Genomic DNA, 24,893 nt, shown 5'->3' with positions numbered 1-24,893 from the left:
CGTGGGGCTGCTGTGGGGACGGCAGCGCTGACTCATCAGAACCCTTTTGTGTGGGGCTCAGTGGGCTTGGTCGGTTTGAGCCTGCCTTTTTCCTACTCTAATACCTCCCAATGTGCACACACCAGAAATCAGCAGCCAGCACTGTGAATGCAGGAGCGATTCTAGGCAGGCGGCGGGGCGGAGGCAGCTCAGCTGACCCAGCACCCCGAGCACTGCAGGCGGACCTGCTGAGCCAGCCGCCCGCCGGCTGCCCCCCGGTGCTGTGTGCAGGCGACAGAGAAAGCGCCGGCCTCCCTGAGGGGAAGACTTTATTACCGACGTCTCAGAGCCGGTGATGGCCTGGGCCCTGTGAACACAATTCTTAGAACCGAGGGCTGCTGTCCACATGAGCAGAGCATGGGCTCAGGAAGCAGGGCTCAGACTGGACGCTCAGCCAGTTCATTCAGGGCCTCCATTTTGAACCATCTGCAGATACTCCTTGTGCAGCTTTTCCTGAGCTTCAAAGAGCTTCTTCAGCTTCTTGGCTTGTCCTTTGCTCAGCTCCTTGCCTTCCGTGTCGTGTGTGGGCAGGCCCTGCAACGGCGACAGCAGACAGTCACCAACCCCTTCGGAGCCCACCTGTCTGGGCCCAGCACCTGGAGGCACCCGTTTCACCCACAGAGACGTGGCCCTCTGGGGACCATCTGGGCACCCTCCCGCTGGGGGCATGATGACCCTGCTCCCACCAGGGTTGACATGCCTGGCTCGGAAGTGTGCGGCAGACACAAGAACCAGGAAGGAAGGCGCCCAGGTCTAGGTAAAGTGAATGGCTGTGATGAAGCGCCCCTGGGGGCAGGGGACACATGCCGCAGCCCTTGTGGCCAGTTCATGAGAGACGGTGAATTCAGTCCATCATTCTCAGCCCGGCCACGGCTCTCGGTGCCACAGGCCACTGGCCGCAGTGGTGGATGGCCCCGCCTCCCTTCAAACTGCACCCCACACAGAAAAGCTCGCCCAAGGTTGAAAGTTCCTGCCACCCCAGTGTAATGGGTCTACCAAAGTTCTGAAAAGAACAAAACGAATTCTTACGTTTTCGTCAAACTTGGAATATTTGTCGCTTTCTGACAGGAACATCTCACTGGGCGGGATCTTCATCTTGGCCAGCTTGGCGGCCTGGAACACACACGCGATCACTCCATGAGCACACGTGGGCTTCACACAGATGCCACACACTGGCATCATGTGCAGAAAAGCCGCCCAGGAGCTCGTAGCCAGTCACAGGGAAGCCCCCTCAGCACGCTGTCTTGCCCAGGGCCTCCCGGCCTCCCCGTGGGCACTGCTGGTGGATGGAGGCAGACGGGTACCCGGCCAGGCCCTGGGAGGCAGAGAGAGCAGGGCACGGGGTGGAAGTGCCAGTGTCGGCCCAGGAGCGCCCCCGGCCACACCAACGCGCAGTACCTCCTGTTCCTGCCCAGGAGCGCCCGGCCCACACAAACGTGCAGTACCTCCTGTTCCTGCCCAGGAGCGCCCCCGGCCCACACAAACATGCAATACCTCCTGTTCCTGCCCAGGAGCCCCGGCCCACACAAACGTGCAGTACCTCCTGCTCTTGCCCAGGAGCGCCCCGGCCCACACAAATGTGCAGTACCTCCTGCTCCTGCCCAGGAGCGCCTGGCCCACACAAACGCGCAGTACCTCCTGTTCCTGCCCAGGAGCGCCCCCGGCCCACACCAACGTGCAGTACCTCCTGTTCCTGCCCAGGAGCGCCCGGCCCACACAAACGCGCAGTACCTCCTGTTCCTGCCCAGGAGCGCCCCTGGCCCACACAAACGTGCAGTACCTCCTGCTCCTGCCCAGGAGCCCCGGCCCACACCAACGCACAGTACCTCCTGTTCCTGCCCAGGAGCGCCCGGCCCACACAAACGTGCAGTACCTCCTGCTCCTGCCCAGGAGCGCCCGGCCCACACAAACGTGCAGTACCTCCTGTTCCTGCCCAGGAGCGCCCCCGGCCCACACAAACGTGCAGTACCTCCTGTTCCTGCCCAGGAGCGCCCCCGGCCCACACAAACGTGCAGTACCTCCTGTTCCTGCCCAGGAGCGCCCCCGGCTCACACAAACGTGCAGTACCTCCTGCTCCTGCCCAGGAGCCCTGGCCCACACCAACGTGCAGTACCTCCTGTTCTTGTTTTCTCCTGGCAGCCTCCTCTTTCTTCTTCCTCTTCTCCTCTTCAACCTGGGGGACAGGGCACAGCCATGAGCCAGGCCTGCTCCAGGCCCTCTCGGGTGGGAGGTAGAACGCGGCCCCAGCTGTCCCCCTGTGGCATGGCCTGCCCTGAGCTGGACTCTGACCCGGCCCACCCCATGGAGGGAGATGAGCTGGTGTGTGAGGACGGGCCAGCGCTTATCCGTTGGGGTCCCCGGCCCTGCTCTGGACACAGAGGTGGCACAGAACAAACACGCATTAGATCCGAAGTACAACTGTACAGCTACATGAAGGCACGGCCGGGAGGGGGCTCTGATGGGTGGGTGACCAGGGAGAGCATCGTGAGGCCCTGTCAGAGGTGGGCATAGGTCAGGGCACGGGGGTCTCAGGCCAGGTAAGAGCCCGGGTTAACTGCAAGGGTGAAGGGCCGAGGGGGGGCTGCGGGACACAGTTGGAGGCCCACTTTCCACCTGGCAGGCAGCATGTAGGCAGGGGAGGGGGAGCCTTAGGCCTGGGTATTGGGCCGGAGGCAGCAGGGCTGGGTGCCCGCAACAGGGGGAGGTATACGGCTCCCTCAGGAGGTTTGGCTTGAGTCACTATGTGAAGAGACGTGCAGCCAGTGACAGAAAGGACAAACAGGTTTGGGGAGTTGAAATCATGAGTTCCTTCTCGGGCATCTTGGGTGGCAGGCAGGTGCTTCCTGGCCAAGCGGACCTCTCAGGCAGGTGGCTGGACACAGGAGTCTGGGCACAGGCACAATGGGAGCCAGGGAGAACTTAGGGGTCACAGGCAGATGGATGGCAGAGAAGCCCTGTGACGGGGTGAGGTCACCTGGGGGACAAGGTCTGGGGAAGCAGAGTCGGGAGGGAGACGAGGAGGTGCCACCCGGATGTGCCCAGGCGGGACAGTCACAAGAGAGCCAGCTAAGAGCAGCGGCTTGAGGTGGGGATGGTGGCCTCCTGCCTGGAAGAGGCTGGGAGTAGGGAGCAGGGAAGAGAGCAGGGAGCCGACTGCTAAGGTTTCTGCTTTCCCTTTAAAGACAGGATTGTTTATCTGCTGGTAGACACACTGGAGGAGAGGGACGGCTGTCTATGAGGGTGCAGCGACGAAGTGCCAGAGTCTCCCTGGGGGAGACCAGCTTCCTTGGATTTGGTTGGGCTGGGAGTCTCGGGGTGTGCACACATGAGCTTCTGGAAGGACGGCACACGCTGTCACCGTGGGTGGAATGCCCCCTGAAGGCCCAGCAGGTAGAGGCACGTGGGAGCGCTTCCCCATGGCGGAGCCCACTGAGCACAGCTAGTGGGAAGCTGTGGTTTTGCTTCATAGCCCAGCTTGGGTGGCAGGAGGGGCAGTCTGCCCCCCATCACCTCTGTGGAAGGGCCTGGACAGGAAGGTGACATTGGCGGGCAAGGCCCCGGCTCCTGGGAGCCCACCAGCCAAGCCGAGCCCACAGGCGGTCACCAGTCTAACTCGGTCCAGAACGTCCCTGGCAGCCAGGCGAGTTAACCTGGAAACTTCCTCTCAGTGTCCACACTCACATCTCCCCGACCCTGGGTCCTGCTTTCTGAGCACCCACCGAGGTCCTTCCCAGTCTCCCAAACTCGCTCTCCCGGGTGGTCTCCTGCCTAAGGCCTCTCGGGGCCCCTCCCCCCCTTTCCGTGGGGCCTGCCCCCCACATCCTGCAGGGGCCAGGAGCTCAGGGGCCTCTGTTCCTGCTGTCCACGTCCCCATGGGTGCCTCACAGGCTGCGCCCCACAGTTCTGACACGTATGTGTTCCTGTTTCTCTCTCTCCGTGACACCGAGGCCCTTGACAGCAGTGCCATCCTGATTCCCTGTGGTCCCCGAGGCCTGGTTCAGCCCCGACTGTGGGATGTGTGGTGCCATCCCAGGCACACAGGAGGGATGTGTGCCAGGTCAGGGGAGGGGCAGACGGAGGTGCAATTGTGACAGAGTCTACCCAGTGGCTCAGGAGACACCACTACAGCGAGGGGCAAGGTGTGACCAAGCCGTCCACTCTAGTTGACTATAAGGGACTAAGTTCCCATTAAAGTTCGGGAATTACTTTTTTAAAAAGAGGTCCTTCATCAGATTTTTTTTGGTTTTGTTACCTAATTGTCAATTAGTTACCCAACTCGTTCATTTTTCCTTCTGACATTTAGAAATCCTGGGACTTTAATAAACATATAAACACTAACTCTTAAAAGGTAACTATGCAAACGCCAGTGGTTTTCCCATTTTCAATAAGTACCGAGCCCAAGTCACTCCCGTTTTGCTCACCCTTTTCTTTTCTTCTCTCTCTTTCAGTAACATTTCTCTGTCCACCAGCTTGACCACGGTCGGCAGCCCTGCAAAGCCAGGGGTCCATGAGGGAAGCTGAGGCCTGGGTCCATCCTCCCTGCCGGCCGGCCCCTACCCTGAGCAGCCCGCCAGGTCACCCCCCCCCCACAGCTATACCCAAGGGTCACCTGGAGAAAAGCAAGGGTGGGGGGGCCCTTCCTGATTGTTCAAGATGGAAAACCCAGAAGTCATAAAGTAAGACATGTCAATTGAATCTTCAAAATCTAATAATTCTCTATGCAGCAACCCCCCCCATAGAATTAAAAGACAAGCTGTGAAACTCGCTGACAATTGCGTGACACAGGCTGTCTCCTAAGTGACAGATAAGAAAAGGTGGCCAGCGGACCAGCAGAAACATGAGCAATGGGCACTCAGGCCGCAGGAGTGGACACCCAAACGCCTTCCAAACAGGAGATGTTGGCAAGGACACCTGAGAAGGTAAAACCACAAGCCCCCTGCCCCCACACCCCCAACCCTGCAGAACCCTGGGGCCCCGCTCTGGGACTCTTCAACATGGAACACATGCCCTCAGACCCCACCCCAGGAACTCTTCCCGTGGCCCTTTCAGAACAAGCCCCCGCCCCGCGTCCTTCCCACCTCCTTGCCTGTCATATCTGAGGCTCCTTGCATCGAGACCCCAGAAACGGCCCCGCAGAACCCACCTTCGTGATCTTCCAACCGCACTCCGAGCTCGGGCAGGACGTCGTCTCGCAGGGTGTCGCTGAGCTGCAGGACCTCAGGGACTGGGGACAAAGGGAGAAGTTCAGTCTGATTCTCTGCGGCAGGCAGAAGCGCAGAGCAGCCCCCAGGCCCGGGGCCCTCACCCCAGGGCACCCCAGTCGTGTGCTGTCAGGATGCACAGACAGATGGTCCCAAGCAGGAAAAGTCATGGCCACGAGAGCCAAGTGGGTGGGTTCATGGAAACAGATTCTACTGCACAGAAGGAAGGCTCAGAAACTGCCTGCACCCCCGGCCCTGGCATGGCCCTACCTCCCGAAAGAGGCAGCCAGGTCCCACAGTGTGGGCCCTGGGGACCCAAGGCCACACTTGCTCTGGGCCTGTGCCGAGGTCACCTAGAAGTCCTGGGAGGGCCCCTTGCTGTAGCTGGCACACCTGGCCCAGGAACCCCACGGCTCCGAGCACCTATCTCAGCTGGAGGGAAGGGCGTGTCCATCCAGGGACAGATGGGGGTCGGGAGGTTGGGGTGACCCCACAGCTCTCTGGGGCACCAGCCTCACCTTTTTTCTCTCGGGCAATCTTCCGCACCCCTTCTCTGAACTCTGACAGCACCTGCAGGTACGGCATGACTGTGCACTCGAGCTGTGGGAAGAGGGGTTCTGCTCACTGAGAGAGAAGCTCACCCCTGGATTTATGACACTTCGCACACCTGCTGCACGGCAGGGACGCCCAGACTCGGGACACGCTCTCCCTGACAGCCGGTCCACTCCAGGTATGTGAGTCACACGCGACATGACATGTCCCAGGTGAGATGCAGGTGTTAAAACGCCCGTCTCTGGTGGTGCACCCCACCGTCTTTGGGGACGACTTCCCAGGGGACTGACGCCGTCCCTCCCGGTGGGGCCTTGTCCACACTTATTGAAGCTGAGTATGTCCGTGGCCTGCCTACCACCCACTCGCACGTTCACGTCCTCTCTATGGTTAACCGCCTGTGGGGACACGGAGGCCACAGAATGCAGAGACTGCTGGGAAAGGAACGCCGACGAGGGCGGAACCCGAACTGGAGCAACGACAAGTTTGGGAACAAGGTTTTGTCACATCTGTCGTATTTTCCCAGCAGGCTGCTGACCAAGGTCTCCCCTGCCTCTTAGGTAAGTCATGCGGCAGCTCAATAACTAAAATCATAATGATTAAACGCAAAAGCTGGCTGAGCCAATGAGCCGTCACTAGGACCTAAACCTTGTGAGGAGCAATCCTGTACCTGGGCTGAGGGGAGGCGTCCCTGCAGGGGGTTAGGGGGAACTGGGCTTCTGGGGTGTTGGGTCTTTATGTCACCCACGCAGCAAGACAGCGGGTGGCCCTGGTGCGGGAGGGACAGAAGCTTCCGGCGGTCCAGCTGACCACAGCAGGCACTCTGGACCATTCAGCACCGAGGGGGCTGAAGACTTGGGAGCTGCCCCACCTGCTCCTAAAAGAACTGGGGTGTGGAAGTGACCCCGCAAACTTCCAATGGCCTGACTTGCGCATCCGCCCTTTGCCCCAGCAGGCCCACCTGCCCCAGTCCCGGGGCTGCTCAGCGAGCTGACTTCAGAAGGCCCACGGAGGCCCCCACACCACTGTGACATTCAACAGTAAAAGCATTTTTTTCTAAAACTCCAAGGCAGACTGTCTTTAACCTAGGAGGTTTTTTAAAGAAAAATACCTAGAATCATTTGCACAAGAGAACAAAGCAGCTGTGTGGCTTTCCTTCTAAAAAGCACCAATGAAGGCTCAGATATGGCAAAGTCTAGGCGACACCCCAGCAACAGCGAGCTCTAAGGCTGACAACAACCTCCGGCGATGTGGGAGTGGAGTCTGGCAGGACTTCTGACAGTACAGAACTCTTTACTCTTTGGAAGTCAGTTCTTGGGGAAACCGCTATAAACTCCGTCTGCAGGCGTTCCCTTCCGCCAACGGGAAACAGGGTTCAAAGGCTTTGTCTTTTTACACTGTATTTGACTCCTGTTTTTATTTAAGTAACAGTTGTTATGTTTAAATATTTACACATGCATCCTAATCACGTAATTACAGAGCCATCCTGACGGGGGAGGAAAGTGGAAGTTCGTCTGTGAGGAAGCTGAAAGTGCATGGGACACGTGACGGTGGTCAGGCAGCGGAAACTGCGTGTCTGCCCACGTGCCAAGTACAGGTGAGACGCCAATGATCGCAAATGAACTTTCTCACGTGCACAGACCCATCAGACAGATGGTTCAATGTGGCCTCTGCATACAGATCCACACGTGCCAGGACAGGGTCGAATGACCCGTCCCTTCTAGTCTGGCCCTGGGCTTGAGCTCACATAGGCAGCCCAGCAACACATGTGCTCCCCGACTAACGGTCAGTGGGGAGGCAGTCAGGGTCCCACTGGCCTTCCACACATGGGAGGGGCAGCCGGCTACACTCAACTCTCCCAGCCAGGGAGACATGGCCCCAGACTCAATCTGGAAGGCCCAGTGTGGGTGGGACCTAATACTGGTCTCCAGATGTCCACAGGTTGGACCCAGGAGGGGAACAAGGAACAGGGAGGGATCAGGTGTGGAAGGAAGACGGTGCCCTGGCAGTGGGCACTGTTTCCCGCAGACCAGGAGGGAGACGCTCTGGGCCCAGGTGGGCTCTACTCACGTTGAGGCTGGTGCCAGGTCCTCCAACTGGGAAACCCAGGGAACTTTCCTCTTCGATGGCCCCAAAGATCTAGGGAAAGAAATAACCATGCAGGATGGAGAGGCCCTGAGGGACGGCCGTCAGCGCCGGTCCAGGGAGCGTGGTGCTGGGCACAGAGGGCAGGCAGCAGTGAGGCCAGCCGAGCCAGGAAGGAGACAGACAGGGCAGCTCCGAGAGCCCCATGGGCTCCAGGCCGAGCGCTGGCTCCTGCTGCCCTCTCTAGCCCTGTCAGCCTGAGGCCACTGGGCAATAGGGAACCAGAAGGGCGAGGTCCTGCCTGCAGCAAAGACCCCAGAACTTGTCAGCACAAGGCAGCACGACACTGCTGCAGGTGTCTCCAGGTCAAGGGCATTGGTTCTGCTTTCCACACCTCAACGTGGGCGGGGGATGGAGGCACAGAGGTGTGACCGCTCAGAGCGAGGACGGCAGCACGCACTCGACTTCTGACATGGGACTGAGGGCGGCCACACATGTGCCCCACTGGAGGCCGCCGTTTCCATGGGAACGGGTGGCGTGGGGACCCGCCTACCTTCAGCATGTGGGTGAGGTACAGGGCGATGGTCTCCAGCAGGGCCCGGTTGGGCCTCCGCCTTGCGGCCTTGCGGGTGGCCATGTACAAGTTGCACTGGCCGACCAGACCTCGCATTTCTTCCAGGACGGTGCGCGTGTCGATGTTGTCACACAGGGCCGCGTGCACTGCTGCCTTCTTGCTGTAAAAGCTGAGCGGGAAGAGGAAGAACGGGGACGTCAGACCACAACAGGACGCAGAGCCTCTCTGTGCTGCCCAACAGCCAGCGCGCTTCGACTGGGAGGGCAATGCTGAGAGGTGACGATGGTGCCACGGGCCCCTCACTGGGGGGGGGGTGACACACGGGTTGGTGGCACAGGCATGGCACGCCAACAAACCCCCGGGAAGAGGCCCCACCGCACCTCTCGTTCAGCTCTGCTTCCTCCTCTTCCCACTTTTCAAACTGGCCGGTGATATCTACAGGAGCACGAAGGACGTCTTTCACATTTAAGAAAAACTCCTAAAGTGAGAACATTCTGTTTAACAGCATGTAGACCATCCAAGAGCCAAGAGCCCGCAGATAAAGAGCTGTCTAGGGACGTGCTTTCCCTGAAATCACAGCACACTGACTTCCCCAGGTGGTGAGCGTGTGGAGGGCGGATGGGCCCCTGCTGGTGAGTTCGCAGACTTGCTGGAGCAGAGGAAGCCGGCTGAGCTGGCTGTCCCCGCTGGCACGCAGGTGCTCTTGCCTGTGTCCTGCTCTCGACCAGAGGAAATGGGTAGCGGGAATGCATCCATTTCAGTTGACTGGCAGTTCCACCCACCTCTGGGGCAGAGGGCGACTTACGTTCATGAACTTCTCAAACTGCAGGGCCGACTCCATGGTGTTGCTCGAATAGTCCAGCGTGTCCTTCCACGAGTGCATGAGGAACGCCAAGCGTAGCTGCCGCGCTGGGGAGGAAACGGCACATGGTTCCCCTACTCTCACGAGGAGCCACCATCACCGCGCATCCAAGGAAAGTGCACGTCCGAGGAGAGAAGTGCTTGGTCTCTGGGAGTGGCCAATGTTTACCTGAGTGCTTCTTCAAGGCGTCTTTAATGGTGATGAAGTTTTTGAGAGATTTTGACATTTTGCAGCCTGCAATTGTCAGGTGGCCAGTGTGCAGGAAGTAGCGGACCCAGCAGTCATTTTCAAAGTAGGCCTGGGGCAGAAAAACATGGGAGAGGCCGCAGCGGTGAGCTCCGTGGGCCTCTGCTTGCGGGGAGGGTGCCATACTTTGTAAGCATGGAGTCTCCTTTGTCTGCACCGGACGGACGTGGGAAAGAAGGTGCTGCCTCCTATAGGTGGGCACCTGGGGCTCAGAGGGGCCGCCCTGAGGCGTCAGTGAGCCAGGAGGGAACCACTGGTTCCAGGCCTGTCTGTTGCCAAAGGCCGGGCTGTTCATGTGGCAAATCAGGCTAAAAAATTAAGGTTCAAACCTCCCCCCGACAACCCTGATGCGGAAGCCAGGCTCTCTTAGACAGCCCCTCGCTGACAGCCCCCCGACTCGCCCCATCACGGGGGGGACCCAGGCCCGCCCGTCTGCCACCCGCCTACCTCAGACTGCGCCAGCTCGTTGTCATGGTGGGGGAAGCGGAGGTCGAAGCCCCCTCCGTGAATATCCATTGAGGCTCCCAGGAGGGTGCCCGCCATGGCAGAGCACTCGATGTGCCAGCCTGGACGCCCCTGGAGAGCAAACGACCCGGTGACCGGCCGGCCTGATCTCCAGGCTGCCATTTGCCCCAATGTGCATGGGCCTTAAAACCTCTGAGCCTTACTAGGACACTAAGGGGAACCCCGTTCTGTAAAGCTCCCACAAGCTTTGTGGAGGCCAAGGCTATGCTGAAGCTTGTGTCATTTCCAGAACATTCCAGCATTCAACACCCCCTTCCTGAAGCTCTGGGAGTCGGGACTATCATCACAGATAATGTCGGGGTGCACTCGTCTGCAGGAGCTTGGGGTCCTCTGAGCCACAGCCCATGAGGACAGCGGGGCGTCCCAGGTGCTCCCGCAGCAGACGGGCAGACAGAAGTCCCAGGAAGGGAGTGACCTGCCCAATGGCCCACAAGGCTCAGTGGCATCCAGATCCCAGGGTGGGGCAGTCGAATGCTGCACCAGTGAGGGGCCCTGCCTGTGACCGTGTCCCACCTCAGCCGTGGCCTTCTCGGTTGCTCACCTTTCCCCACGGGCACGGCCAGGACGGCTCCCCCGGCTTGGAGGCTTTCCACAGGGCAAAGTCACTGGGGGACCGCTTCTCACTCAAACGGTCTGCCGAGATGCTCAGGTCACCTGCGGACACGAGGGAGGGAGGGGCTCCTCAGCGGGGCCTGCCGCAGCCGTCTCACCTCAAGACTAACTTCTGTTTATTGACTTGGTCCAGCACTCCTTCACCTTCACCCTGCCCAGACTATCGTGCTGTCCCAGGGTCCCAATTTACAAGGCCCTGTTCATAAGCTCACAGGCCAGCATCTAAGGGCCATTAGCCATGGGCCTGACCCACACCTGCGTTTCCTCAGCCCTCGCCTCCCCGTCACCCCTCCTCTACTTCCCGTCACCCCCTCCTCTACTCAGCCCCTTGCCAAGGACAGTGACAGTGCTGTTCTGAGATGTGAGGCGACGCGATGGTGACAGCTCGGGGACCTTGGCTCGTGTAGGGGTATCGCGTACAAACGGCCTACGTGCCTCCCAGCTGTGACTCTGGGAGACATGAGGACAAGCTAAGTCTGTGTGTGCAGCTTCTCGTGCCTGGAGGTGGCCGATCGGGACACTCACTGTCCCTCCCACGTTCACAAGGGACGTAGGGGAAGACGGCTACAGAGCAGCCTCTGAAAGCCAAGAGCAAAGGGAGCACGTCGTTTCCTGCTCAGCCACCAGAAAGCAGAGAAGGCCAGTCACCACCGGGCCCAGGGGTCGGCAGGAGTGACGGGAAATAAATAACCTTTTCCCAGAAAAGGCAGGCGAGGTCAACAGGAAACTTCTAGACCACACGAAGGACTCACGGAACACATCAGTGCTATGAAAGCTAAAACCTGCTGGTTGGCCCAACCTTTGCCCAGTGAATCCCCATGGTGACCGGGTAAAAGCTGGGTGAACGGGCAGAAGACGCCCCGCACTGAGGCCCTAAGGGTCTGGCGTCTCCAGGCAGGGTCCCAATGCTGCCTTTTCCTGGGTGCTGTCACCCCCTTGTGGAAAACTCTGGAACAGGAAGGACAGACATTCAATGTCCAGGGTTGCAAAAGCAGCACAATCTCATAAATGTCACTTTTCAAGTGCCAAGGAACATACCTAAGCCACCCTGAGAATACAGTTGAGAGGGAAAGCATTACTAAAGATAATTAACAAACATTATGATTTAAAACGGGTATTAAATGTAGGATACTTAGAAAATACGATAAAGAACCGAAAAAATGCCATCGGGATAACGACTTCACGTTTGGTATACTGCTCTGCACGTTTGTGTCTTTTCAAATCTGTGCAAGCAAAACACAGACACATCCCACCGGACAAACTCTATTCCAGTTTCCTATTTATTTTCTCACTGCCTGTATGTTACCACATTGTCAGAAATTATTCAAAGGTATACTTTGATTCAGCGCAGTGACAATCTTTCAGCCACTCTTTATTTGACAGATAATATACATTTAGGTCTTTAATTTTTCGTTCTTATGAACACATCAGGTGTGATCAAAATATACAGTGAATGTTTAAATAAAAAAAATTTATTATAGTAAAAGGCATGTTGCCATTAATCCCTCTCAGAACAGTCCCCCTCACTTTGAACACACTTAGCCCATCATTCTTGCCACTTTCTGAAGCGGTTCTGGAAGTCCTCATTCATGAGTGTCTTTAGTTGCGCTGTCATGGCTGCCTCGATGTCCTGAATCATTTTGATTTTGGGGAAGGGCCAGGAGTTGCACGGTGCTCAGATCTGGTGAATAGGTGGCTGAGGACACACCGTAACGTTTTTATTTGATAATAATTGCCATACCAGAAGCGATGTGTGACACGGACCCTTTCCGTTGTGATCACAAAATACAGTGAATGCTGCTGCCGAGTGCCATCTAACAGAAAGGCAGGGGCCTTCAATACGGGAAGCGGCATCAAACTTTAGTTAACAGTGTGTGACAAGTTTCAACTTGTTCAGTACAGTGTGTCCTCACCCACCTTATTCCCTGCATCTGGCCCGTGCGACTTCTGACTCTGCCCAAAGTCAAAATGACCATGAAAGATAAACGTTTTGAATTGATTCAGGACATCGAGGCAGCCATGACAGCACAACTAAAGACACTCAGGAAAGACGACTTCCAGAACTGCTTCAGAAAGTGGCAAGAATGATGGAATAAGTGTGTTTGGGGCGAGGGGGAATACATATTTTCTTAAACTTTTATTTATTTAGGTGTGTTTTTCCAGGACCCGTCAGCTCCAAGTAGTTGTTTCAATCTAGTTGTGGAGGGCACAGCTCACACTGGCCCATGCGGGGATGGAACCGGCAACCACGGTAAGAGCACCGCGCTCTAACCGACTGAGCTAACCGTCCACACCGAGGGGCAGTATTTTGAGGGGGATTAATGGCAACGTGTCTTTTACTGTAATACTGTTTTCTAAACATTCACTGTATCGTTTGATCACACCTCACAGTTACTCACAAATGTATCTGACTCTTAAAAAATTTTGTAAGACGACCTTCGCTCTCTCACACGCCCCTCCCCCACTCTTCACCAACTGTCACTGTTTGGGAACATTGTTATTTGCTCCAGATTTTTTAAGTAAGAAAAATAATCACTCAGTCCTTCCCTCGCCCTCCTGGTGTCATTCGTCCCCCTCCCCAGAGCTACCCACTATGTGGCCCCAGCGTGTCAGGAGAGTTTGTCACTGTCTTTCGCTGGCGCCCTGTTTGACTTAGCAGAGTGAGCAGGCTGGTCCTGCAGTGAGCCTGGGTCTCCCCACCATCTGACCTTCTCTGTCGGAATCCCAGTCTTCAAAAGAAAGGTGACACTTCCTGGGTTTCCTTGCAGTGAAGTGTCATGTGGCCAAGTGTCACCACTGGGTGGAAGTGGAAATGCCCCTGAAGGGAGGGCATGTCCCACTTCGTCCCTTTGCTGTCGGATTCTACTCCTATCCCTGGAACTTAAACCGATTCTAAAGTCATTCTGGAATAAAACATGTCCCCCCAGCACAAGAGTTGTTTAAAAAATCTGCCAGCTAGGGTCAGATGGCGTGACTGATCACACAGCTTCCATGTACTCTTGCAATCTGGAAGGTTCTTTGTCCACATGACCCTGGAGACTGGGTGTCTCTGCACTCCCTCCGGCTGCCTTTCTCAGGCTTTGCCCATTTTCTCTGACTTTTAAAACTCTCTACAGTTTCCATAGTTGTGCTCACTTTGTCCTAATGTATCCTTGAATCACCTGTGTTCATAAATCAGTCTTGCTACAAGTTTTTCTATTTTTTAATCGTTTTGAAGAACAGCTACCGACTTTTAAAGTTACTTCCATCTCACTTCTCTCCGCTTTTGTCTTTATTTCCTTTCGGTTTGCTGTTGTTCCCTTTCCAGCTTTTGGGCTGACCACTTATTACCTCACTTATTTTTAATCCCTGTTGCTTTTCGATTTAACTGCATTTAAAAACACCATTTCTGGTAATGGGCACGCCAGCTGCATTCTCCCAGTTTTGTGACATGGCCTTTGGCTACTCAGTTCAGTGGCCTCCAGTTTCAACCGTGGTTCTCTTTTCCTCCAGGTCACTCAGGTCTGTCAGTCTTAAGTGTCCCCTCAGTGTTGACACCAAGTCACTCATCGTGGTGGGAGAATGCGGTTTCCACGAGAAGCCGTGCGTTGGGATTTGCAGGGATTCCTGTTTGTGGCCTGGTGTGTGGTTGTCTGGGCGCCTAAGGGAGTGGACAGTCCACATTGCTGGGCGTGACGTTCTGATCTGGGAGACCATGGCCGTTAGTGTGCGCGTCGATCCTGTCACATCCCTGTGAGCCTTGGCTGGGTCCATCCATTTCTGGGAAGTGTCCTGAGCCTCCGTACAGGTGTGGCCAATGCTGTCCCGAGTCCGTGGCTGGTCCTCTTGGGGAACGGGCCTGTAGCATCGTGAAGTCACCTCCTTTACTCTGACGAACGTCTTCAGCCTTAAATGCCAGTGGGTCTCCTGTTAATGCCGTTAACAACTCTAACTTTTCATCATGTTTCTGTGTTGTCTGGTTTTGTTTCCAGTTCTGATACTTTTTAGAACAGAGCCCTATAGGTGAAATTATAGATCAAAAAGTATGACCATCTTTATGGCCCAACTGCCTTCCAGAAACACTGGAGGGCAAATGCAGCACTGACCCAGGCCTGAGGAGGCCACCCCACACCTCAGGACTGCTGGTTCTGTGTGTGTGTGGCTCGTCCCGATTCACTTGGGGGGCGAGAATGGAGAAAACTCTATGCAAGGCAAACATGAGTGGACCTGGTCCAGAAGGAGCCTGTCTATGTTAAGACATATGGACCGAGATGGCCCGGGCTGCTGTCACATGCTTGTCAGTCACTGGGATCAGAAAACAGCCACTTGGAGCTGCTGTCAGGGCATGTGGTAGCCCTGGTCACACCGAGTCCGGACGCTAGGCGAAGGACCTGAGCCTGGATTTCTGCCCCAAACCCCCACCTTGCTTTTCCCGGCACCTATTAAAATGAGCACTCAGTGGAGCCCAGGAAAACTCGCAACCTCCCCTAACTGCCTTTGAAGGAGCAGGTGCTCGTGAGCCTGTGCTTGTCTCCTACTCACTCGTGACCTGGGACGCAGGGTTGCCCTCCCTGCTTACCGCGTCTCTGTCCTGGGACTTCTAAGTAACAAACCTGGCAACTCCACTTCCTTTCTGTGGGCGTACTGCACCTTCATCAAAACAGCCCAGGGTTTTCACTTCCCCAAAGCGGAGCTCGCATGCTGAGGGAATGACCTGCCGGCCATCTGGGAAGCTTGTGCTTCCCCATTCACGATCTGCGTCTTTTTTTTTTTTTTAAGACACATTTATTCAGTGTCATGATTAGACTGTTACATTTAGCAATCAACAGCATGGGTGCAAAAAAATCTGCATGAAAGCCCTTTGCTGGAATGCTGTACACTTTGCACAGACAGAAACTAAAATAACCTGTTAACACAATCAGGCACAAATACAGCCCTCGAGCTTTTTTTTTTTTTAAAAGATTTTATTGGGGAAGGGGAACAGGACTTTATTGGGGAACAGTGTGTACTTCCAGGACTTTTTTCCAAGTCAAGTTGTTGTCCTTTCAATCTTAGTTGTGGAGGGCGCAGCTCAGCTCCAGGTCCAGTCGCTGTTGTTCATTGCAGGGGGCGCAGCCCACCATCCCTTGAGGGAGTCAAACCGGCAACCTGTGGTTGAGAGGATGCCCTCCAACCAACTGAGCCATCCGGGAGCTCAGCGGCAGCTCAGCTCAAGGTGCCGTGTTCAATCTTAGTTGCAGGGGGCGCTGCCCACCATCCCTTGTGGGAGTCGAGGAATCGAACCAGCAACCTTGTGGTCGAGAGCCCACTGGCCCATGTGGGAATCGAACCGGCAGCCTTCGGAGTCAGGAGCATGGAGCTCTAACCGCCTGAGCCACCGGCCGGCCCTGAGTTTTTTTGCCATACACATGAGTATTGTCTAAAACATGGCTTCTTTTTAGCAGCTAGGCCCTGCCGCCACTGTGCTGGCTCAGTTCATAAATCTGCTGTCACCTGTGGTTTCCTTGTCACTTCTCTGGCTCTTCTCTCCTGCTAAGCTTTGTTTCCTGGCAGTAATTAAAACCTTCTGCCACTGCCATAGCTGCTGCTGCTGTTGGAACCGCCTTAGCCACCTTGGTTTTGTGGTTTGGCAAATATTGGCCTCCACCACCATAGGGGCCAAACTTCTGCCTCCAAAGTTTCTTCCTTTCATGGGTCCAAACTTTGAAGATTGATTGTTGTGATTGCCCAAATCATTGTAGCTTCTGCCACTTCCGAAGCTGCTCCCATCGTTACGAAACCCACGACAGCCATCCCCACTGTCATCTATCCTCCATCAGCACGACGGCCACCAAAGCCACCTCGACCACTGAGGTTTCCTCCACGACCAAAGTTGTCATTCCCACCAAGACCACCACCAATGTTTCCGGAACCACTCTGACCTCTGGCTGGATGAAGCACTAGCCATCTGCTTGGATAAAACTTCCCTTCCATCACAGTTGGGGCCATTCATAGGACGGTGTTTCCGAATGACAATCGTGTCTACTGAGTCACAGTCATCACAGGTCACAAAAGCAGAGCCTCTCTCCTCACCACTGCCTCGTAGGTCGTGATTTCAGTCACTCAGTTTCCCCGCACTGTTCAAAGTCATTTCTTAGGTGACGTTCTCCAGCGTCTTCTTCAACAAGTCTTTTCCCAGTGAAGTGGGCACCAGGCCTTTGAGAACCTTCTCTTGGCACAGCCCTCAGGCCCCACAGCCCTTCTGTCCACCTGTGTGGTCTTCACGGCTGCATCCACCACCTCCCCAGTGGCATAGGTGACAAACCCAAAGTGTCTGGAGCACCTGGCCTTTGGATCCCATTACCCTACAGTGTGAGGGTCCCTACTGCTCAAAATGGGACCTCAGACTCTCATTGTTGTTGCAAAGCTCAGGTCTTCGGGGAAGAGCGTCCGCTGTCCAGTCTCAGACATGACGACTCGGGAAGGGAGACTAAGGATGGTTCCTCAGTGGCGTCCGCTTTTCCAACCCGCACACACAGCATCCCATACCCACCCTGACCACAGGGGCTCTAGGTGCCCAAGACAACCAGTGCCAACGCTGGATGGAAGCCCCGAGGTTTGCGATGCTTCTCAACACAGCATTGAATATACAGCTGCCCTTGAACAATGTGGGCTTAGGGGCACCAAACCCCCGCCCAGTCAAAAATCGGGGTATAGGGTGGCCGGATGGCTCAGTTGGTTAGAGCGTGAGCTCTCAACAACAAGGTTGCTGGTTGCCACATGGGCCAGTGAGCTGCTCAACCTGCAACTAAAGACTGAAAATGCCAACTGGACTTGGAGCTGAGCTGCGCCCTCCACAACTAAGATTGAAGGACAACGACTGATGGGTCCTGGAGAAACACACAGTCCCCCAATATTCCCCAATAAAATAAAAAGTCTGGGTATAACTTTTGACTTCCCAAAAACTTTCCTAATAGCTATGGCTGACCGGAAGCCTTGCCAATCACATGAATAGTTGATTAATACATATTTTGTCTGTTACGTGTATTATATGCTGTAGGCTTACAATAAAGTGAGTTAGAGAAAACAAAATGTTATTAAGAAAATCATAAGGAAAAGAAACTATTTATTGAAAAAAATGCCATGTATATGGACCCACGCAGTTCAAACCTGTTCAAAGGTCAAATGTTCTTTTTTTTTTTTTGCTTATTAAAAAATAATACATTTCACAGGATTGGTGTAGAAAATTCCTAAAGTCCCTTTAGGTGAAAAAGGGCGGTTCCCTGGAATCTCGGGGCTGCCTCCACTCTGGGGTCTCCGCCCTCCCTCGCTGCCACCTTCACCCCTTCTCCGCCCACTAAGGTTTCCAGGAGGGAATTTCCGCCCGTTCTCAGGAATTTCTTTCGCTTTCCCCTTCCCGAATCCCGATATAAACTGTTTTCTATTCTCCAAGATGAATCGTTTCCACAAAGTGACAGCCGATACTACCAACTACCTGGGTTCAAGGAGCTGATTTTCCCGACCAACTTTTCTTGGGATTCGGAAATGGAAAAGCGAAAAAAATTCCAAGAACTGGCGGGAATTCCCCCCGGGAAACCCTAGCAATAAATAGAAAACATATCTAAGAGATACACTGTGAGTAGTACGTTTATTTCCCATTGTGGGTATTACTGGGTTCAAAGGGCTGATTTTCCCAATTTCCTGACCAACTTTTCTCGGGCTTTGGGACCGGGAAAGCGAACACAATCCGTGAGAACGGGCAGGATCCCGCGTGGAGACCCTGCGCCTACTCACCTTCCCCCTCCTGCAGGGCCTTCTGGTCCCCGACGGCTTCAGGCACCAGCTTCCCGTAAGAGTGATTCTCACTAGCAGCAAACTTCGCCGTGTCGAAGTACACGGACCCGTTTGAAGCATAGCTGGAAAACAAAACAGAGCCCGGGGAGTGTGGCAGAGCCCAGGGCAGCGCAGAGCCAGCACAGGATGCCAACCTGCAGACGCGAAGGCTGAGCAGGCCGCGGTCGGCTGACTGCTCCCCACGCGCCCGTTTCACAGCTGTGATGTGACTATTCAAAACCACAGCGCTGCACGAGCCGAGCGCGGCCACGACAAGGACACTCTACAGGGCAGGGGCCAAGTCCTCACTCCCTGGGCAGCGTGTCCCCTGTCTCCAGTCCTGTGACCACGCAGCTCCAGCCCTGCCCCCGCCTCGGTGACAACACAATCATGGGTGACATGCCCTCGCCACTCGGTCTGTTCTCCCCACGTGCACGGCCCAGTCCAGGCTCTGTGCCTCCCAGAGACCAGAGTGACCTGTCTTTTGTCACCTTGGCCTGGCCCGTGTCACTCATTTGGCACATAATCTCACGTCGCCCTGCAGTGACCATGTTAAGTGGGGAGAGGTGGTGCGATCACTGCTGACGACCCGTGTCTCCCCGGCCCACCCAGGAGCTCCTCACTCTTCACTTCACTTGGTGCACACAGGCCCCGCCAGCCTCACCTCCCCTGGGAAGTGGGGAGCACGCCTCCCGGAGCAAAGGCACAGCTGGCAGGCGCCACGCTGCAGGCGGACACCTGGCCCCCACCTGCGCTTCCACTGTCGGCTATTTGGGAAAGTGCTAACTTCGGAGACTTGAAAAGTGCTTCACGCAGTCAGAAAGTGCTCGAATGGTAAACCTGGGGCAGGGCAGCCAGGCTGACCAGGGGCAGGAGCGGCGTGTGCTGGTCAGCAGGTACAGAACACCTGCCCGGGGCGGCCACATGAGGATGGGCACACCCAGTGCTGAAGCCCAAGGGCCCAGAAGGGCCCATGCTCACCAGCACGAGCTTCGGGGTCTGAGCTGGTGGCCTTAACTGTGAGCTTCCCTGGACCGCGGGCCAGGTGCTCTCCACACCTCTCCCCCCTGCCATGGGCCCAGGGCAGGCCATGGCCTGGGCAAAGGGGCTGGTCAGCCCCTTGGGCAGGTGGCCCAGTTCCTGGCTGGGCCCTGAGCTGTACTAGCAAGGCTGCTGGGAGCTTGGAAGTCTGCAGGGGTTCTGGGGGCCTGCAGGGGGCTGGGGGGCTGGCTGAGGGCCTGGAGGCCTGGGGACCTGGTGGGGGCCTGGGGGCTGGCTGAGGGCCTGGAGGCCTGGGGACCTGGTGGGGGCCTGGGGGCCGGCTGGGGGGCCGCCAACACCACCTTCTTGCTCTTCCTTCCTGCTCTGAACAAAGAGGTGGTGTCTGTACAGCTGAAAACCTGTTCGAATAACAGGGAACCCAGAGGGGCTCTTACACTTAGCTGAAGACTAAGTGACAGCAGGAAAGGCCTGCTGGGAGGGTAAGCGTGAAAAGGGGCTGCTGAAATGGTGAGGTTATGGGCTCAACTGTGTTCCCCAGAATTCACACGGTGCAGTCCTGACCCCCAGGACCTCGGAATGTCACTGCACCCGAGTCTTTCAAGAGATGACAAAGGTAAAACATGGCGGATTGGGTGGGCCCCAATCCACTATGACTGGTGTCTCATAAGAAGAGGAGATTGGGACTTAAAGAGAGACACAAGGGGCACGCATGCACAGAGCAACGCACGTGCGAGGAGGCAGCGAGAGGAGCCTGGGACAGCCCTGCCCTCGCGGCCCCCAGGAAGCAGCCCTGCCAACACCTCGGGCTTCTGGCCTCTGGAGCTGGCGGCCATACACCTCCTGGCTCAGACTCCAGGCCCCGGTGCCCTGTGATGGTAGCCCCAGGCGCTGACACCCCGGCAGCATTGCCACAGCACGCCTGCTCCCAGACCCTGACTCAGGGATGGAGGGCGGCTCTCCTAGGACACTGTCCCTGAATGTCATGCAGCCCTGAGGGGCCTCAGGCTCACCCGTAGCCATTGTCCACAATCTTCTGGACGAAGTTCACGATCTCTGGCACATACTCACTAACCCGGGTTAAGACGTCTGGAGGCAGAACCTGTGGGAGACAAGAGAAAGGCCTGTCCCTCTCATCTGCAAACACCGGCCTAGGCCAGCCCGTGCCAGGACCACGCTGGCACCAGACTGGAGCCGAGAAGCCCTCTGCCCTCAGCCGTCATGTCAGCAACAGGAATGATCTGGACATCTCGAGGCCTGAGCTCAGAGGGCCTCAGACCCGAGACAGCCAGGGCAGGGCAGCGGCGACACTTACGTTCAGGGCTTCCATGTCTTTGTGGAACTCCCCTTCCCAGAACTTGGGCAGTTTGGAGAAAATGGAATTGTCAGTCACCTCGCTGCCCAGCGTGGAGTCCAGCCAGTCGGAAAGCAAATCCTTTGCTTCTTCCAACAACACCTAAAGAGAAAGAGACAGCACATCCACACTCGTGCACAGGTGTTATGGGATCATCTCGAGTGGGCTGACCTGAGCCAATGCAAAGACACTCTGTGCACAGCCCTGACCCGCGAGCTGCATCTCCCAGGAGCCCCCAACGCTCACACGAATGGCTCTGGAAGCGGGAGGTTTGGAGGTGGGGCGTGCTCAGGAGCCCTCATCACTGAGGTCAGGGGTCAGGGCAGGAGTGCACGTGGGGCGCTCACCCACAGCCTGGACACCTGAGCGCTTCAAAGTTCACGCCGGGAGACGGCAGGTGGTTAGGAGATGGGCAGAGCCCCAGTCCTGGAGGGAGGTCTCCAAGCCCACGTCGCCCCGAGGGTCAGATGCCATTGACCGAAGATGCCAACCCACGTCATGCCCCACAACAAGGCGGCACTGGTCGGAGACATGTTCTATCACCACGGCACTCACACCAGATGGGAGAAATGTCCTCCTGTGCCATGGTCTCAGGGCTGCGGCCTGAGCCCTGCAGGCGGAGACCCTGTTGTCGTGCGTTGCAGGAATCTAGTGCTTTCAGCAGGTTAATCGGAGCAATGGCAGGGTGTGGGGAGTGGCAGGCAGTCTGCGGTCTGCTCGTGGGGGCGGGAGGCAAAGAACAAGGGTGGGGAGAGAAAGGGCAGGACAACTGAACCTGGTAGAGAAGCTGAGGACGCATGGGCTGGGGGGCACACGTACACATAACACGGACAGGAAAGGGGCAGCGAGGGCAGTCTGGGCTTGCAAGTGCCAAGGAAAATGTGCAAGGACACTCAGTGCCCTGCCCACACCAGGTTCGGTGCCCAGGGGTAGGCAAGCAGAAGAGGCAGGGCTCCTGGGAGGCAGAGGTTGTCAGGCCTGCTGCTGGGAGGCAAGCATTGGACCCACCCCAAGGGGAGGGGCAGAAAGCCCGCAAGAGGGTGGCAGCCCTGGCCCTCAGGGAGGCAGATGTCGTGTCCATGAAGGCATCTGCATTTCTGGTCACAGCTCATGACCAGGAATGACATCCTACTCTAGGTCATGAAACCCCGAGGAGAAAGGCACCCGGGAGCTGAGTGGGGGTCTGCAGAGATAAGCGACAGACAGACACTGGCAAGGGCCCCAGATACAAAGTAACAGGTGCTAAATACCTGAAGAAGAAAGAATGGAGTCCTGAGACAAATAAGCAGTAAGACGCTATCAAAGTGGCCTCGCAGGTCAGAAAAGAAATACAGTAGTATCTCGGTTTTCGAATGTCTCTGTTGACGAACATTTCGGTTTATGAACACCGTAAATTTTACGGATCTATAGATAGTAAAATTCATGCTAAATTTGCAGTTTTAGGGGTTGATTTTAAAGGTCTGGAACAGATTAATCCATTTTATATTACTTTCTATGGGGAAACTGCACCTTGGTTTTCAAATGTTTCAGAACTCGAACGGTCTTCCAGAACAGATTACGTTAAAAAACTGAGGTACCACTGTACATGGTACTTCTGGAAATGAAATATATCAACCAATGGCAAAAAAAACCAAAACAAAAAAAACACTCGATAGGATAGGTAAGATGGCTGAAGAGAGAATCAGTGAATGGGAACACAGGACTGAAGAAGTCACCCTGAAGAAGCAGAGGCAGGAAGGGAAACATTAAAGACAGGTAAGAAATACAAGGATGGAAAGAAAAAACGTGACTTACATCTAACGGGAATTCCAACGGAGAAGAGAAGGGACAGAGGTGCTACTTGACAACGTGTCTGAGAATTTCCAGAACTGATGCAACAATCCATGGACACAGAAGCATGAAAAATACCCACGAGAACAAATAAAAATAAATCCCTTGCTATGTCTTAGTGACAGAGCAGCAAACTAAAAGATAACATTTTTATAAGGAGCCAGACAGAAAAGGCATATTTACCTACAAAAGAAAGGCAACTGGAAGGGCAGCAGACTTTTCCCAACAACAGTGGAAGCCAGATTAGTGGGACAGACCCCAAAGCACTCAGAGAAAATGGCTGTGAACCTTAACTGCATGACCAGCAACACCACCTTCAAAAAAACAGGATGAAATAAGTACATTTCTAGATATACCAAGGCTGAGTTTTGCACCAACTGCCAAAGCCTGCCCAGTGCCAAGAATCACTAACAGGTGCTGGGCAGACATGGGCAGGTCACCAGGCCTTTCCCTGGAGGTTGGCCGGGCTGCAGCAGGCTGGACGTGCCCCTCCCCCAGCAGGCACTCCAATAATTCTCCGATCCAGGAGAGTCCGGGTGACATCAGAACTTGGCCTGTTCAAAAGTGCAGTCACACCGAAGTGTGGCCCGATGACCCGCAGCGTGCGGAGCCCCAGACTTTGTAGGAAACGGAGGTCTCAGGCCGGCCACAGCCCTGGTGATGAGCCCCTCCGGGAACCAGCAAGCGGGGCTTCAGCAAGTGACGTGGGCGCATCTGAGCTCAAAGTGCCAGGTCAGGGGCGCCCATCCCTCAGGAGACGAAAACGCTCCCAGAGAGAAGAGACTGAGAGCCAAGCGGGGAGTCTAACCAAGGGGAAAATAGCATCCAACTAGCTGGGCTTTTAAAATGACAGACTTAAAAGACTGTCATGAAAATCGTGCTTTGATCAAGTTCAAGTGCCCTAAAATCCTTGTGTGGCGCAGGAAAGGGGACGCACTAAGTTATCATGCCCAGTACCGATCCAGACGTAAGCACCAGAAGAACAGAAACAGAAATGACCAAACTGTTAAAGGAGAGAAAATGAACTAACGACAACAACGGAGGACGGGAAGAGAAAAACTAAGCATGAAACAGAACCAAGACAAAGAGAAACAAAGTAAGGTGACAGACAGAAGCAAGTCTAGCAGGTAAGTGGACCCAGCTGAAGGCAGAGATTGTAAGACTGGATTCCAAATCAGGGTTCCAGACACATAAGGTGACAAGAGGCGCTCTCAAACCACCAGGGCCACAAAAAAGGAGAGAGGGGGACACAGGTGTGGTTCAGGGGTTCGGCTTCCCTGGGAAAGGAGACCTGGGGCTGGGGGAGGGGCACAGAGTCTGCGGCCAGTGTCAACCATCCTTCTTATGGGGATTCACAGGCGTTTACTGGGGACAGAGAGGGCCACAGGGTAAGATTCAATTCACTGCAACAACATAACCGTTTTAAGCCTGACTCTCCTCATCAAATAGCTTCAAACTGTATAAGTAAAAAAGTGATAGAGAAGGGAGACTTTGTGGGATTTATCTCCAGGAAATCGACCAGCTTCTCACAGTAAATATCACAGAAAACTCCATTGGTGCTTCTGGTGACACCTCAACTACCCCAGAGCACTCCCTCTCACCAAGGCCCGCCCTCAGGAGGAGCTAGCTAACCACAGCCCGACCTGCTGCGTTTGGCAGAGCCCAGCTGACCTGCGCAATGGACAGGCCTTACCCCACCCCTCTGGACATCCTGACCCACCTAAGGGGGGGGAAAAAGCTGAGAAGCACTGTGACGTTCACATCCAGGGTCACAGACTCACTAAAAGACAGAGACCTAATTGTAGGATACAGAACACAGCCCTGCCCCCACCTCACCACCACATGACAAAGGACCGACTTACAGCAGGTCCTTTCGCTCGGCACACCCGGTCGGGTTGGCAAGAACAAACTACAAGTCATATACTATAAGGCAGGAAACAACCTGGAGACAGAACCACAACACCAAGGATGCTAGAATTAGGAGACATGGAGGCTACAACAACCATGATGCACGTGCCCGGGCTCTGATGGGTGAAGTAGACAGCAAGCAGGAAGAGGTGGGCACTGAGAGAGGAGAGATGGAAGCCCTAAGCAAGGGCCAAAGAGAAGTGCTGGAGATGGAAAACACAGTAGTGGAAATGAGGACCGCCTTTGACGGGCCTGGCTAGGTGCGGCTGAGGAAGGAATCTCTGAGCTCGAGTGTATTGCAGTAAGAACCTCCAAAAT

General features: G+C 55.5%; 1 protein-coding gene across 3 annotated transcripts in view; it reads right to left on the bottom strand.

Annotated features, from left to right (window-relative positions):
• Positions 1 to 290: 290 nt before the first annotated feature.
• The window catches only part of CARS1 (cysteinyl-tRNA synthetase 1), a 45,086-nt gene continuing 20,483 nt past the window's right edge, over positions 291 to 24,893 (bottom strand). For 2 of the 3 annotated variants that reach the window (XM_019755659.2, XM_019755657.2), the window contains 16 exons: positions 20,799 to 20,939; positions 20,497 to 20,585; positions 18,446 to 18,567; positions 10,623 to 10,735; positions 10,004 to 10,132; positions 9,479 to 9,608; positions 9,254 to 9,357; positions 8,829 to 8,926; positions 8,428 to 8,617; positions 7,860 to 7,928; positions 5,759 to 5,840; positions 5,183 to 5,263; positions 4,461 to 4,528; positions 2,153 to 2,212; positions 1,069 to 1,152; positions 291 to 573 (listed from right to left, as the gene is read on the bottom strand). In XM_019755659.2, the coding sequence (XP_019611218.2) occupies positions 439 to 573; positions 1,069 to 1,152; positions 2,153 to 2,212; positions 4,461 to 4,528; positions 5,183 to 5,263; positions 5,759 to 5,840; positions 7,860 to 7,928; positions 8,428 to 8,617; positions 8,829 to 8,926; positions 9,254 to 9,357; positions 9,479 to 9,608; positions 10,004 to 10,132; positions 10,623 to 10,735; positions 18,446 to 18,567; positions 20,497 to 20,585; positions 20,799 to 20,939 (1,695 nt within the window). In that variant the 3' untranslated portion in view covers positions 291 to 438. Of the gene's footprint in view, positions 574 to 1,068; positions 1,153 to 1,192; positions 1,355 to 2,152; positions 2,213 to 4,460; positions 4,529 to 5,182; positions 5,264 to 5,758; positions 5,841 to 7,859; positions 7,929 to 8,427; positions 8,618 to 8,828; positions 8,927 to 9,253; positions 9,358 to 9,478; positions 9,609 to 10,003; positions 10,133 to 10,622; positions 10,736 to 18,445; positions 18,568 to 20,496; positions 20,586 to 20,798; positions 20,940 to 24,893 lie in introns of those variants that run through there. The other variant, XM_074336906.1, reaches the window with a different exon arrangement.

The sequence above is a fragment of the Rhinolophus sinicus genome, linkage group LG06, assembly GCF_036562045.2.
Source record: "Rhinolophus sinicus isolate RSC01 linkage group LG06, ASM3656204v1, whole genome shotgun sequence".
Lineage (NCBI taxonomy): Eukaryota > Metazoa > Chordata > Mammalia > Chiroptera > Rhinolophidae > Rhinolophus > Rhinolophus sinicus.
This window is presented reverse-complemented; position numbering and strand designations above follow the sequence as displayed.